The following is a 17,070-nucleotide window of genomic DNA, read 5'->3' as shown; positions in this document are numbered from 1 at the left end:
CAATATTAATATATTAAACAAGTAATTATTAATACTTGCTTGCTTCCTTCACTTTTGGCCTTCTTATTTTTATAGATTGATTTATTTAATAAATCTATTAATAATAATAAACCTATTATATATAATTATATGTTTTACAATTAATTTTTTTTTATGAAATATGTGTTTATATAATTTTGAGAGAATTCGAAATGGGTCTTCCTAAAATATCCTTTTGACCAATTGATTTTATGTACGTTTTCTTGAAATAATAATTTAAAATAAAAAATATTTTTCAATTCTCTTATATTTTTAATCATCTCATATTTTTAAAATGGAACAACAATTTAAAATGAAACAATAAATATTTTTTCAATCCTCTCATATTTTTAAAATATTGATTTTATGTACCTTTTCTTTCGATCCTCTCATATCTCTAATTTTTCAATCACCCAATCAAATAATACAAAATATTTAATAATTAACATATATTATAAATATTTATATTTTATATTTTTCATTCGAATTAAATTAATAATTAAAAATTATAATAAATAATAATAATATATTTTTTATTAAATTAATTATTTAAATAAATAATAATAATAATAAACTTACGTAACATCACAAAATAATAATAAATAATATTAAAAAATAATAATATAATAATAAATAATATTAAATAATAATATATCTACGTGGACTGAGCGTCCGCGCTTACAAAGCGCGGATTAAATTAGTTTTGCAAATATTTTTTTTAAAAATTATTTTTGAAATTAAATTTTTTTTTACATTAATTATAAAAAAACCCCCATACAATGATCTTTTAACTATAAGAAGACACATATTTCAAAACTATTAAAGAACTGGGCATTTAAAAAGAAATGCTTATAAGATGAGTATAAACCTTTCGTCTTTAGGAAAATTTTATTGTTTAATGACTTGACCTCGTATATTTTTCTTAGAATATCCCATAAATATTTTTTCTTCTTTATCTTAGAGATATTTGACATTACTTCTTCGGTTATGACCAAGTGTAAATTGACAGTAACATTATCATTCATCTCATTCTACTTTCCATCATCCGTTATTTCCCTCGGTCTATGTCTAATAGCTACAAAACAATTCTCATTTCTTAAATCTGTTTGTTTATTTAATTTTCACAGCATAAAATTTCTCTCATTGAACTTTGTTATCTCTTACATACCCGTCATCATGTCTACAATGATTTAGTAGACTGAATAAAATAATCTCGCCTTAATAAAAAATCTCAAATTTTTTTTATAGATGTAGAAGATCAGTCAGGGCTGTAGCCACATAGCATACTCATAATTTTTAAAAAATTTAAACTAAGACTCTGATACTACTTGTTGGTCTCAGGTACAAAATTTTGAGATAATAATATGAAAATAAAGTATAAATTAGATATCGAGATTTAAGTGAAAAATCCCTAAAAATTATTAGGATAAAAACCACGTGTAATATGAAAAGATTCCACAATAATATTTTGTAGGTTATAAATCACACTGTGTTTCAAAAGAGAATACATACTATCTTAATTACATGAGATTAAATATCTCAAAATTATTATAGAACTAAATACTTAAAAGGAATGCTTAGAAGATGATAGAAGACTGAAGAATACTTGAGATTGAGATTAAAGAAATAAAAGAATAAGACGTCTATTTATAAGCGAATTTATCTTGTCTGAACGCATCAATTCTCATCTTATTCAACTGTCAACGATAATCCACCACCTACCACCATTAATTGCCGATATTTCTTTCATATGGAAATTTGATTGAGAGTCAAATATATCTCCACAAACACAAGATGGCAAAATGAATAACTATGCGGGACAATCTGGTCCTTGTTTCAGGCACTATTTGATCCGAGTTTTATAATATTTGGACTTAAAGATATTTATGTTATTCATATATTTCAAATTCTTATCCAACGAGGCGAGAGACAATAAAATTAATATGTGATCGATATGTGACGACAAATCGAGTGATGGAGACCGAGGCCGAGCTATCTAATCTTTATAATATTTTTGAAAAACTGAAATACATAAAAACTAATGATGTATTGCTATTATTCTTCTTGAATTATGTATATGTATATTATTAAATCAAAACTATTATATCTTTAAATTCAAATGAATGATTCGAAGAAATTGTTAACAACCAATAAAAATATAATAATAAATAATTTTAAAATCATTAATTTAATAGAATTAAACAATATATAAATATTATTTTATACAAAATAAATTTAACACGAATTTATTATATATAATCATTTAAAAATTTACACGTACTTTATTTACATTTTTTGTTCATATTTAATTTTTTAAGTCAAATTTATTCATTAATTTGTCATTGAATTATTCTATCGAAAGATCTAATATAATTTAATTTTTATGTTTTTTTTATTATTTTTAATAGCAATACACTTTGCATCAGTTAATTGCTTGTTTAAAAAATAATATATAATTATTATTTCCATTGTCTTGTCCTAATTAATTAATTCAACAAAACAAATTGAGGGAAATAAAGAAATAATAATAATAGAATAGGTCTCATGTGAGACGGTCTCACGAATCTTTATCTGTGAGACGGGTCAACCCTACTGATATTCACAATAAAAAGTAATATTCTTAGCATAAAAAATAATATTTTTTTATGTATGACCCAAATAAGAGACTCGTCTCACAAAATACGACCCGTGAAACTATCTCACACAAGTTTTTGACATAATTAATAATTTGGTAGCACGCAACATGACGTTTTAGGTACACATTATCATATGATGTTTCTCTCCCCCGTGATTTTGAGGTGCGGAATGGAATATGAATGAATGTATTTATTAATGTTTAAAGAGAGGAAAGTGGGCCTAAAATGCTCAAAGAACTTGAGATTTTGAGTTTTCTTTATTTTTCTTAAGATTGAGTGGAATAAGTTCCCAAGAATCATGATATAAATGATAATATACGAGAATTTAATCCAAAGAAGGAAAAGATAGTTTAATCTCTGTATTTAACCAAAAGTCGAAGAAAATTTATATATTTTTTTGAGTTGCAATAATTATCCTGCTATGTGAGAGATCAAACTATGACGTTTGAGTTGTTGTACAATTTAAAATGGTAAAATTATAGCATTACCACCACCTGTAGCTTTGGAAAAACGGCAAGTGGTCGCTCAGTCATACATTTTTCTTAAAAAATTAATGAAACATATATATAAGTTTTTGATTGTTTAAATGTTAAACAGAAATGTAAATGGTTTTTATGAGGTGTCAAGTATTTAAAAGAATTATTTTTTAAAAAAAGTATTTGAAATTAAAAATTATTGTAGGTGATACCCCATAAGGATCCGGGCCATTATTAACCTGGCTTATTACTCGGATATCCCAGATCAGAACCACTAGGCTGGACCCGTGCACTTCTTCTCTTCGCGGGCAATCAGCATTATAGCCCGGGCCCTCAAGCAAATATCCGGGTACCATACTACCCGGGCCACCTCGAGAATTGCACCACACTCGAGTGTGATTGATACATGATGCCTAATTTGTCAGAGTAGCTTGGACTTGGAGAAGTCATCAGAAGCTATAACCTGTTAACTTAAGCATCGGAGTGGCTACGACGGACACTCCTCCGGCGCCCATTCACGAGTTCCTTTTTTGTTTGCAGGTGTTGTTGCAGCCATTATCTTCACTCAAACTCCCAAACACTAAAAACTACTGATTCGATTCGTTGGAGGCTTGGAGCTCCTTACCCGGCTCATCCATTTAAGCGGGATCACATCAATAGTGTTTTATAGTACTCCATAATTTTGTCCTATATTACACGATAAATACAACTAATAATATATGTACGAATAAATTTCATCAATTAGTATAACGTAGGATCATGTTGAGAGAACCAAAATAAGAGATTTGTAAATTGTAAGTGGGATTCTGAATCAGACGTCAGCTGATATCCGAAGTGGACACAATGAAAAACACTAACTTTACAGACAGATTCGATTTGTTTTGTTTTGTTTTGTTTTTTTTTAATTGAAATTTTCAATAAAAACTTTTTTCATGAAATTTTCTTGGGAAATTTTTAGATTACACCAAAGGTTCCAATCTCCTGAATCTACTTCATTTCATATCACGAAAAAGACCCACTGAAAAACAAAAAATTGAAAAAAGAAGAGGTAAAAAAGCCTACACACACAAGACATATATATGTTGGTTGTAATAATTTCCCTCGACAGGTTTAAGGTTTCGGGGCTTCAATTGCTAACATGGGAGGCTGTGGCATCGGAGCACCAATGGCAATTGCTGGAACGGACATTCTTTTATCTTCATTTTTCTGTGTCACTCCGATCATAATATTTGCTTCAATATCTTCAATAACCAGTCCATTTTGATTCTGCTTTTGGATGGCATTTCCAGTGTTGTTACTTTCCTTTACTGGTTCAAGAATTTCCTCTGCTTCTTTCTCTTTGTACTCCTTGTATTTTCCCCACAGAACCGAGTACAGTCCCATTACTATCAGCACTGCCCCAATAACACTGCAAAAAGGTAGATTTAAGTTTGAAAAAAGTACTCGAGAAATGGTTCATTTCGGTTGTTTTCGAAATCTACGTACCCTCCAACATATATTTTTTCTGCCAAAATGAAAGATCCCATGATTGCTACAATGATCATCATCAACGGGCTAAAGGCTGTGACGAATACCGGCCCTCTTTTTTGCATCACAAGGCCTTGAACATAGTATGCAATGCTCGATGAAACAATACCCTGTACATAAATGTTTAGATGAATGTGTTATTCAACTAAGTACTATATGTGAAAAATAAGTGAAGGAAAACGTTTCGATTGTGAACTTACGGCATAGGCAGCAGCTAGCAGATTCATGTCCCATCCTATGGCCCAAGCATTTGGCTTGTGCTCCATCACTAAAGTGACAACAATAGATTGCAGTGTTCCCATAAAGCACACAAGGGCAGTCAATGAAAGCTGGGCTGTGTATTTCCTTAATGTAATGGCCTGTGTTCAAAAAATCAAGAGAAGTACTCGAATCATTTTCTTTACAAAATTCTTGGGTCTTGCATGGCCTATATGCAATATCGACCCTGTTTCTATGAGTTTGGATAAATTATTTTCAGCGGAGCGAAACGGTGTGACGAACCTGAAGAATGAAGAAAGAAGCCCAAGCAAAAGTGGCCAAGATGAGCAGAATCGAACCCTTAACCCAATCTTGGTCAGTGCCTTGAGTTGTGTCAGCAACATAGGATTTCCTAGGATGAATGTATTTGGACCATACCATGTTGATCACATCACCTTTGTATAGTGTCATAAACATGGCTCCCGCAACCGTCACTATTGTTCCCACCACCTTCGCTTGGCACCTCACCTTTTTTATATTCACCTTCTCCATCCTACACATGATTACAAGTGCACCACCCTCGATTATTCGGTTCGAAAATCGTCTGCTTTCAATCCTTATTCGAAAGTATTTACTTCATATAGCATATACATGCAATGCATATATATACACACACACACACACACGCACGCACACACGCACACACACACAAACATACATACATACCTGCAGATAACTGCCATAACAAATGTCATCGCTGGGAGCATGTTACTCATGGCACATGAAAAAGTCGGGGAAGTGTATTTCAGCCCAGCATAGTAGAAATTCTGATCGATCACCGGCCTGCGAAATCCCGATCCGAATAGAATATTAATATCAGATCAGTCCTCTTTCGCACAACATAAAAACATAACAACCCAAGCATCACGTTTCAGTTCCGAAACTCACCCGAGAAGTCCCAACACAAATAGCTGCAAGAAAATCGTGTACGTAATCTTCGGCCTCACTTTCCTATGTCAAAAACCAAGAATCAAGAAGATTCAGCTCTCATTTCTCCAAAACAAATAAAAAAGAGAATATATAATAGACATATGTCATTAACCTTTCAAGAAAAATAGCAAAGGGAGCAATGACCGCAGTGGCAAAGGCATGCCTATACACAACTAAGACATAGTGGCTCATCCCTCTATTAAGTGAAACTTTGGTTATAATATTCATCCCAGCATAGCCAAATTGTAAGCAAATCATGGCTACGTAAGGCTTAGCCTTCTCATAAAATTTCCCAAGGCCTCCTTTTCCTTCCATTTTTCCAAACTCTTTTTTAAGCTATGTACGTACGTAATACGAAGAAGAAGAAAAAAAAACTAAGAATTTCGGTTATGTAAGAGACTGAGGAAAACACACTTGGAAGAGCTTGTGTTTGTCCTAAGGAAAGTAGGACTCGACACTGTCATATTTATAGCCAAAAACAATGAGAGGAGAGGGGTGTTTTGGTCTTTTTCACCTGGCATGCACTGATCTGCATCTGAAAGAATATTCTAATTTGTCATCAGTGAACGATTGATCTGATATCCACGTGGCGAAAATCGAGACCGATGATTATGACTGGTGGGTTCCAATATTATAGTGAGCTTAGTGGTTGATGATGCAACTAAGGGGAACCTAAATTAGGATGATGTTATTTGTTAGATGTCACAAATCGAATCAACAGGACCGAAGTATATATTCTTCTGAATCCACCTTGTGTACAAATTTTACGGGATAATTAATTTTTCATTGTTCTTATTAAAATCATCGTTTTATGTAACTTTTTGTTAATTTTTGTCTCATATCGGTTGGATAAAATACCTAGAAGTTGTATATATGAGCGTGAACAATCCTCCCCCTTGAGCTAGCTTTTGGAGTTAAGTTATGTCCAAGTTCCAATCTTAACATGATATCAGAGCTCAGGTTCCACCGTTATATGTCGGACCACCCGTTCTGGCCATAATTGGGTCATTTGTAAACTTCACGCTCGAGATGTTCATTCCTGGTCGTGACGAAGGTGTGTTAGTTGTTCACATCGATTGGATAAAATACCTAGAAATTGTATATATGAGCTTGGACAATCCTCCCTCCTTGAGCTAGCTTTTGGGGTTGAGTTAGGTCCAAGTTCCAATCTTAACAACTTTTTAACGACAACGAAAGATTTTTCGACGAGTAGAAATAATCTTTTTTTAAAAAAAAATAATTATTATCAAGTTTTAAATATACAATTATTATTTTTTGCAACATATTAAATTTTCTGTCTTATTAAAATTTATCATGATCTTATCCTAAAAGTGGAGGAAAAATTATGATACAAAATTCATGTCGGATATCTCTATCATTCGGTTTCGTTTATTATTCTCCCAATTAACTATTATTGATCGGTTTCTTTTTTTTTTTTTTTTTTGATTCCATGTTGCATGCAAATTGGTTAACTTCAATTTTATTTTATGACACAATTCCCACTATAAATTTTTTTTGTGACTTTTCATTTCCACCTAGTAGAATATTATTAAGACAGTAACCACCACCTCGTTAATTTCAATGAAAGATGACCCGGCACCCTTACACTGCATGATGCCGAAATCAAACTGTTTGAATACATTTCAAATTAACTTTTTTTCATTACAATATGGCGGGGTGTCACGCCCCGAACCCGGAACGTGGCACGGGCATGCAATATTCTCAAAACTATTGGAAAAGTAATCTAAGTAACCAAAAACAGAAAACATCCATCCGATACCAACAATAATGATGTAGAAGACTTAGCTATTTAACTTGATCGTGGTTCTCGAGTTTATTAACATTTTTATTTGCTGGGAGTGGATGAGTGAGTGATACGACTAGAATCATTCCACAAGTTGGAGGAAATAGTAATGATTTTTTATTTTTAAAAATAATTTTTACATTTTTTTTAAATAAAATTTTTCGATCCAAATGAAACATAAGATTTAAATATAAAAATAATATTCGTCTAGAATATATTTATTTATAAATTTAAAATTTGTTGAGGTTGTATATTATTCTCTGACAGTACGGTAGGCTGCTCATATTTGTGTCACATGCATTTGACAGAATCTTTCTTTATTATGCTATGTAATGAAATTGTAAACAAGTTGATCTAATTTATCTCGATAAATTTTCGAATTTCCAGAAATTCTTTGATTCAATGAATCAGTTCCATTTTTTTTTACAGAAAATGGAACGATCGATTATATTAGAGTATCTTAAAATAAATTTTAAATATGTATTATAATTAGAAATAAATAAATAAATATGTTTTGAAAAATAATTTAACGGGAAGATTCTCGAATTCGTGTTTATAAAAACTAATTATGCGACATTAATAAGATCGACTATGATGTCACAAGCTTCTTTATTTATGTAGGAAAAATTTTGAATGATAGAGTCTAAAAATGATCAGATCAATTAAAATTTTTCGAAATATTTATAAGTCGTTAAATCTACGTTAAGATATTATTTGCAAAAATTAAAAAAATGATTATAAAATTTTCTTTTACAAATTTTCAAAACTTCGTAAATGAAAAAGACATAATCGTTTTTTAAACATTCGCAAACACTACCTAAGTGAATTTTAATTTGACTGTATTCCACCATTAAGATGGTTATAAGACTAATATATTCATGTCAAAACTCATAACCCTAAATTCTAATCCTTTTAATTAGCAAAAAATTAAGTATCACTTATATTTGCCTAGACTTGGGATCTTATCTAGATAAAATCTTAATAATCAAAATGTATTTTATATCTTTATACAGTGTTTTCAAAATCAAATCAAACCGGCTGGTCTCACAGGGAACCAGACATGGTTCCAACCCGGACATTGCTTGAAAACCATTTGACCAGGAATAGGTCTCTTCTGAGATGGTCTCACGAATCTTTATCTGCGATACGGGTGAAGTCTACCGATATTCACAATAAAAAGTAATACTCTTAGCATAAAAAGTAATATTTTTTCATGGATGACCCAAATACGAGATCCGTATCACAAAATACGACCTGTGAGACCGTCTCACACAAGTTTTTACCTTTGACCAGTCAAATCGATCTTAAAAATCATTTGATCGATCAAACCGGTCTAGAACCGGTTGGAATGGTATTGTAACAGAAAACCGGTTCAACCATTTTTCGAATTTATTTTATCTTTGAAAATTTAATTTTCTTATTTTTAAAATCTTAAATTTAATATTTAGTTATACATATTCATGATTATTTGGAATTTGAACTTCATTAAAAATATTATTTTAGTAGTACTAAAATTTATTTAATCTATTGTTTTGTTTTAAAATATATATAACTGTAATTGATATTTTGAACACATGTATATAATGATTTAGTTTTAAAATTTTGATACATATTTTTTTAATCTATTTATATACATGTTTTAGGATTTAAAATTTAAAATATATTATTCATTATATAATATTAATATTTATATAATATAACAGTATACAGGTCCGACCGTCCAGATAAACTGGTTTGATCGGTTAGATCATTTTTAAAGATAAGTCGGTTCCATCACTGATTTGATTACGAAAAAATTATCTTTAAAAAGAAAAAAAATTCTATTGGATTTGATGGTTGAGGACCCAGGATTCCTTGTTGCTCAACTAAGGGGAAATAACCTAAAAAACACACCCACATATATTATTGTAGATACCAAATGTATTCCACATTTTCACTAGTGGAAAAATGCCGATAGAAAGGAATTTCAACACAAAGATTCCATGAATGATATTCTCCAGCGTCATATTTTATTTAATGTCATGTCTATAATTCACATGTCTATTCATGTGAACGATCACTGCAAGATTGTGTTTGATATCCTAATCTTAAGTACTTGTTATGTTTCGTCCGTAATCTTAAATTCACTCGAGTATAAATTCATCGACTTAATATTTCTTTTAGAATAAAAAAGATCGCATGTTAACATGACATGACAATAAGCGATCCGTGATCAGAAATGGTTATGACATTCTTATCGAACTCGTCTGTTTTCGCGATTATGAAAGATCAGGAAGTCGTATCAGGCTTAGACTAATCCGAAAACAAACCGATCGAGCTGAAGTTGTATCACCTGTCGTGACATTTTATACATTTACCTTTGCATGTTGAAATAATTTCGGGCAAATGTTTCCTCAGAAACAAAACACGATTTCTTATACGAGAAATCACTAATTTGTGTCTTGATAACAGGAAACCACGGTCTCGATCCTTAAAGCGTGGAATAGATAAGACTGCGTAGAACCGTTCTTCGACCAATAAATCGAAACCGATGTCGCCTTCCCTTGTTAGTATCAATGTGTCTTCAAGACAGAAAATAAGTTAAAAAAACATGCACAAGAGATTATCGTTTTAAGACAACCGAGGTGTAAGGTCCGAGATGTTATCAATTTTTATGAGACCCCGAAAAGAAAATAATTGATTTAAATTTGATGGCAATTTCGTAATTATTGGGGGCCGAATTGCAAATAGTGAAAAGTTGAGGGACTAAAGTGCAAATATGGAAAATTGAGTGGACACATGTCTTCACCTTACAACTTAAATGTTAATCTTCATTTCCAATTTCACATTCCCGAGAGAAAACCGAGATGCTCCATGAATTAATCCTCAACGTTTCGTTACACCATAGAAATTTTATTGTATGACATCCGATTATCAGAATTTGAATCCGAACACAGTTCTGTAATCCTTTCGACGACAGCTACAACTGGACAGTAAGTTTATTGAGTTCTATTATCATTTGAAATTATGATATTGGAGGAATTATTAATTGCTCATTATTATGTGTTCTGGGAATACTAGACATCGTAGAATCAAAGTCAGATCGAAGAACAAATTGATTTTGGAATTGTTATGATTTTCTGATTTTATCGATTGAAATGGAACAGATTTGGATTATTGATTGATTACAGATTGTAGCGGATATGAGTTATGATTTGTAATTGATATCTGTTGATATTGTATTAACGGGGATATCGGGATTGTGCCGTTATGCCGTTGATTTTGAATTAGATTCAGATTGATCAGAATTGGTATTGATTGGAGTAGTATATTGATATGGTACTATTGATATTGTCATTGCCAGATTGAGTGTTGAGAGACTTTGAATTCCAGACAAGGACGGCGTCAAAACTGCAATAAGAGAGATGTATAAGTCAATGTGGTACCGGGAGAACGACTCGAGTAAGATATACTTGAGTTTCCCTAAATCACATACTTATTGTTATTATTTAAAATGATTTGAATTGATATGCTTGTTCTATTGATTTATAGAAACATGTATTAGATGAGTATTAGACGAGTGATCTTGTGACATAAGTGCCGATAGTGATGGAATATTCACTGGCACATTGCACATTGTCACAAGATAGTGTATTGACGATAGTGCCACAGTCTGTGATGGATAGATCAAGACACTGGATGTTTGGTTATATCGACGTGGATATAATCGGAGTTTCTTCTATTACTGTTGGTCGATATAGGAATACCAACGTCTGGAAACCGGGATCCCTAGACTAGGATTGAGTCTAGTCTGAATCGTGGAGTCACGAGCATTGTCGACAGTTTTATATTGATTATGTTTCAGATTTTGATACATATTGCTGTTATATGTCCATGCTTTTATGTTTATCATATGATTGCATGTTCGTTGATTTATACTGGGATTATATTCTCACCGGAATTATCCGGTTGTTGTCGTGTTTGTATGTGTGCATGACAACAGGTGAGACATGATCAGGGTCGAGGAGATGACGAGAGATCATGAATAGAGTGGAGACCACGGACTTTGACGTTGCTGTAGATAGGGTTTGAACACTTGATAGCTAGTTGTTGAACTTTCGTCTGTATTGAATGTATGCCGTACAGGACTTGTACCTCATGTTATACTAATATGTATACTAGTATGATTTTCATTACGTTCCGCATTTTTTTTAAAAAAAAATTAGATCCGGTTTATTATAATTGATTAAATGGTCCCAATGGCGATTATGAACTTGATTAGCGTCCGGGTCCCCACATGAGGCCTAATCGAAAATTTATAACTAAGTCAATAGGAAAAATCAAATTTCAGTTTTAGTCTATATTTTTTTTTGTTGAAAATTTAGTCATTTTTCCGACTTAAAACTGACGTGATATTCGCTTATGTGATGCTTGAAGAATCAATACCTCGATTAATTTTCAGCACCTATACTATAAATAGCCCATTATGGTTCACCGAAATTTACAAAAATCTAATTAATTTTTTTTTATTAGAAACTAAGGAAAACTCTATTTTCCACTAATTCTTAAACTTGATTGCATGCCTTTCAAACCCTCGGAGAAATATATTTTATCATGAGATAAAAAAAAATTATAATTTATACTATGTAACTTGCATGATTGTCGTTTTTTATTTTGTTTTCGATAAATTCACGGTCTTTAATCTACTAACTTGCAATTTTTTTTGTTTTAGAAATTTTTTATCGGAGTGTTAACATGATATCCGATACCAGCAATATTTGGTGTCACGTCATCATTTTTTTGATATCATATCAGCATGATAGTGAAAAACTAAAATCGAAAAATAAAATTAATATACTGAAAACCGTAAAATGACCGACATCAGAACTACAAATGAAAAATGTACAAGATGAATGACAAAAATGAAACTTTCCCTTTTCGGAACATCCAAGACAACTTATCCAAAACTTCTATATATACTCGAATAATTTCCGACATACATAGTTTTAACATAACAAACTTGACGAGGAAAGAATTTTATCTTGTTCGGCGGAAAAAAAACAAGAGAAGAAAACCTTTTCCACAGCTCAAAAAACTTCTCAATTCAAAGCAGGCACTAGTCTAAGTGAGCATGGATGAGTGGAGGACATAAGGAAATCAAATGGACATCTAATCAGCCCCAATGCTCTCGACATCGAGGCGTGTCACGCAACAACACCACAATTGGCTTCACGCATGGTCCATACAGCGACGGAGCCATGGACGGGTGGAAGCGATCGTCCCCCTCAATTTTTATTTTCATTGGCTATGGCCCTAAAATAATATTTTTTTTTCACTTTCTCCCCTAATATTTGTTCTTGTCCCCCTAAAAATTTTAAATCTTTTTCCCTCTCAACCTCCATTTTCTGACTCCGTCCCTCGATCCATTGACATATATCATATCGAATGAAAACAATTACTATTATTATTATTATCATTCTGAAAATTGCTAGCCAAGCAATGAAAACAAAATAGTCAAAATTAAAAGTTTATGCGCCAAGAATAAATTTTGACAAGTTAATGGATCGAAATCCATAACTCTTAATTATTTGAGTCGAGTTTCTACCACGTATCATATTGTAATACAACAAAGATCAACACTCATATAATTGGTGTTGCCTAGCTAGCTCGTCAATATTATTACCATATCTTTAAAATTGTAAGCAGTTCGTGCTGCAATTGTAAGAAATTCATTATTCTATATATCGTGTATGTACACACGTCTAGCTTCTTTCATGGCACATAATATTAAGTGTTGGGAATCTGTAGTTAATCTTTTGGAGACTACGTTAGACTCCACTCGAAGAATTTTTGGGCTTTAAACTGAGAAACAACTGTTGCACTGATTGAGACTTTAACTTTATATATATATTTAAACAATTAATCGATCCTTTGATTTCAAGAAAGGGGCACTTCACTAAAGAGGCTTTGGTTTAATTTCCCTTGTTCGTACGTATGGATTAAAGACGTTTCGATCGAATATAAATTTTCCAAGAATTTTGAAAATACGAAAATAGGCCTGTTAATTGTCTCATATTGGCTGGATAAAATACCCGAGAGTTGTATGTATGGTCTTGGACAATCCTCCCCCTTGAGCTAGCTTTTGGGGTTGAGTTAGGTCCAAGTTCTAATATTAACATAGGCTAATTATCTTATAATATTCAAATTTATACCTTGCATGCTTGTCATATAACACATGTACGTACCATAATGCACTATTCTTTTTCAAGCAACGAAGGAAAACTTAAGTGCTTGGCGTCACCTTTCATCGTTGTGAAAAAAATGGAGACGCATGCATGTGAATTGACATCATTGCCTTTCACGTATAAATATTTGAAAACACTTATTAATTGATTGGTAGGTTCAATTGTTTATTTAAATCTTGGACATTTTTTTCGTGTTGCTTTTAATATAGTAATAAGGGAAAATTGTTTTTTTTTTTTTGTTCGGGTATGTTTGTCTCTTTGCGATTTTAGTCATTTATGTTGTCAATTTCAGTTTTAGTCTACTATCTTTATTTTTTTTGGTAATTTTAATCTTTTTATCGACTTAACGCTGATGGGACACTAATGCAATGATGATTTGGAGTTGACTTGTATAACGTCGAGTCAACACTCCTGGTTAAATTAAGCAATGCGCCCAGGACCTTTGATCGATCAAAGACTGAACATAACTTTGATTATTTTTTTGGCTTCCAGTCTTATTTCATCGTACTGTTGACGTGACATAAAAAATTTCTTATTTGTCTGATGATATGTCAACAATTTAAACAAAATAGTCAAAAATTAAAAATTAATGTACCAAAACTAAACTTTATGAACCAAATCCAAAATCACTATGACTTTTAAAAAAAAAAATGGGCTCTCTAAAACAATTAGGTTATGTATCCATGCTTATTTGGAGAATTATTATTATTATTATTATTATTATTATTATTATTAAAAACAAATAAACCAACCCCACGTACTTGCAAGCAAAAGATAAAACTCATCAATTCAAAGTGATCGCGTCCTTTAATTTTTGTGTCTACTTTAAAGACAACTTTTTCACAAATTAAACAATAATGTATAAAACAAAAAACCCCTAGCTTTTGAACCAATAATACTAGATTTATAATATTATCTCGCCTTTCACCATAATCAATTTTTGGATTCATTGACCATCTGTCTTTTTTTAGAAAAAAGAATCAACAGATTCTAAATTTTAAAAAAATATATATACTGCAAGAATCTATTTCTCTTATTTAGAATGGGATTTGAACTTTGATTGATAAAAATACACTTATTAAAAAAAATGTAGAATCTCATTTGTTTTTGAAATCAAGCACTTAAACTATAGTGATTAGTATAAGCGTTATTTTATTTTCTTATACTTTTTGTGTTAGTGCTGAGCTCTGTGCTAATCGACATATAGATATAAGGGGTTGCACCTACTTAGATACCAATAAGTCTAGTTTTTAGGTTTGTAAATCCGAAGAGGGGCGTGTCTTGTTGCTGATGTCACATATCACCTTACATATCCTAGACGTATTATTACATGTTGTTGATAATGTCCCTGCCAAAATCTGTTCTACCTACTAAGATCTAGTATAGCTATAAGATTAGAAATGACAATTTCATTCGAACTCATTGGAAAATCTAATAACAGACCCGAATATAAAAGGGTATGCAGTATTTTTTTGGTTCCGATTAAATAAACGGTTATGAGGATTTTCTGGTGCAGGGATGGAGGCGAGACTGACAGCATCATACCTGACATGAATTATAATATAAAATATACACACATATATATAAGAAGGTTAATACTAATATTCTTTTGTTGAATCATAGTGGTTAGATGAAATTAAGAAAATTATTGGCGTAAAACTTATGTTATTCTTGTAGGATAATGGTGTTGGGATAAACTATTTATAATATTTTGTTTTTTCTTATATGATGTTTAGTTTGCTAATTTTTTGTCTTCAATCTTTATTCTTATTGTTCGTTTAAGAATTTGGTAAATATGAATTAATTAATTGAAATAATTCAAATTTGAAAAAAAAATTACAATTATAGGTGTAATAGAATATTTGGGTAGTGTGCAGATATCTGATCCTCCGGCGGGTATGTGGATGGAAGTTGAATACCCGCCGGAGATAGATATCGGGATGCGAATGAATATAACGAACAAGGATATGGATGAAATATTATGTTGGGTTAAATGTGCATGAGTGAAAGTAGTACTGAGATGAGTGACCTCCTGGGAAGCTGCTGAAGTTGCGCTGCTTGATTTAGTTGGCTGTGTGAGCAGTAAAATAATGATGTCAGATCTTAACGAGTAATATTGTTTCCGCTATGAGAGGACCGACGGTAGAGAAATGGTAAGATTGATCTCTAAGAGATATGAGACAACACCAGCAGATAGACACTCACCTCCGCAGATTCTTGGTCATGGCATATTGAAATCCTACCCGAATCTGACCCAATGGACCCATTAACATCCCTACATACGACCTCTTTTATGGCTCAGGCAACCTGCAACCAGATCATACTACAACGTAAATAGTTTGGCGCAACCTACTATGATATTACAATAGCTTCTATGGAGCTCACAAATCTCATTACTTTTGTCACTCAAGCACACTCTTGAGTCTTGACTTAAGTTTTTATATTATGGAAAATTTCAAATAAATTCCAATAAAAGTTGTTCTACTTAAATATACTTTTGAGTTCCATGCACGAGTGTTGTGTATATCTAATCTAACTAATAAAAGGACTGAATTATTGGATTAGCGTTCACATTTTGTCATCGCATTGGCCTTTATTATTAATTAATTCAATAATGTAAACCTAAAATTAAAGGCATTGCTCCTTTACAGCTTTTTCCTCATTTGATTTTCCACTGATCATTATTAGCTACTAATTAAACATGATAAGCAACAAACTTAATCAAACAATCAGAGTAATCACTATCTTATTTTTTTTAAATTTTAATTAGAAAAAGAAACCTATAATGTTCACACAATTATAGCTCATTTATATATACTAGGAAAAGACACGTGCGACGCACGTGAAAATACATTTCTATTATCAATAATTGTTGTTAAAGAAATGAGATCCGAATAGATTAATTTACAAAAAATTATATATTAATGATTTTATGCTATATTAATCGATAGAAAATGAGTAATGTTACATGTGCAAGCCAAATTTGTACAATAATTCTTACAATTCAAAAAAATCAATACAGAAATTTAATTTATCAAAATCTCATGATAAATTAAATATAAAATCACATTAGATAATAACAAAATCTCACGATATAATTGTTGTAAATATCGCAGTACGATATATTGGTTGTACCTTTAGCATTATCCGTAGGAAATTCAATGTAATATAATTTGTACTACATTTATTATAAAATG

The 17,070-nt window shown here is 31.5% G+C and overlaps 1 protein-coding gene across 1 annotated transcript; it reads right to left on the bottom strand.

Annotated features, from left to right (window-relative positions):
- Positions 1–4,056: 4,056 nt before the first annotated feature.
- LOC142505818 (WAT1-related protein At5g07050-like) lies at positions 4,057–6,276 on the bottom strand. The gene is made up of 7 exons (XM_075618931.1): positions 5,958–6,276; positions 5,804–5,866; positions 5,582–5,698; positions 5,159–5,408; positions 4,858–5,016; positions 4,616–4,767; positions 4,057–4,538 (listed from the first exon to the last, which is right to left on the bottom strand). Exons 1-7 carry the CDS (start codon positions 6,158–6,160, stop codon positions 4,241–4,243), a joined length of 1,242 nt encoding a protein of 413 aa, XP_075475046.1. The 5' UTR covers positions 6,161–6,276; the 3' UTR covers positions 4,057–4,240.
- Between the last annotated feature and the right edge of the window lie 10,794 nt (positions 6,277–17,070).

The sequence above is a fragment of the Primulina tabacum genome, chromosome 10 (genome assembly GCF_025594145.1).
Source record: "Primulina tabacum isolate GXHZ01 chromosome 10, ASM2559414v2, whole genome shotgun sequence".
NCBI classification, from domain to species: domain Eukaryota; kingdom Viridiplantae; phylum Streptophyta; class Magnoliopsida; order Lamiales; family Gesneriaceae; genus Primulina; species Primulina tabacum.
This window is presented reverse-complemented; position numbering and strand designations above follow the sequence as displayed.

What these genes read in the sequence shown, in the direction of transcription:
- LOC142505818 (XM_075618931.1), bottom strand. Translation starts at nt 6,160, where the DNA reads ATGGAAGGAAAAGGAGGCCTTGGGAAATTTTATGAGAAGGCTAAGCCT. An exon ending in TTTGTGTTGGGACTTCTCGG is followed by an intron (nt 5,699 to 5,803) that starts GTGAGTTTCGGA and finishes GGGATTTCGCAG; the next exon opens with GCCGGTGATCGATCAGAATT. An exon ending in CTTCTTTCTTCATTCTTCAG is followed by an intron (nt 5,017 to 5,158) that starts GTTCGTCACACC and finishes TTTTGAACACAG; the next exon opens with GCCATTACATTAAGGAAATA.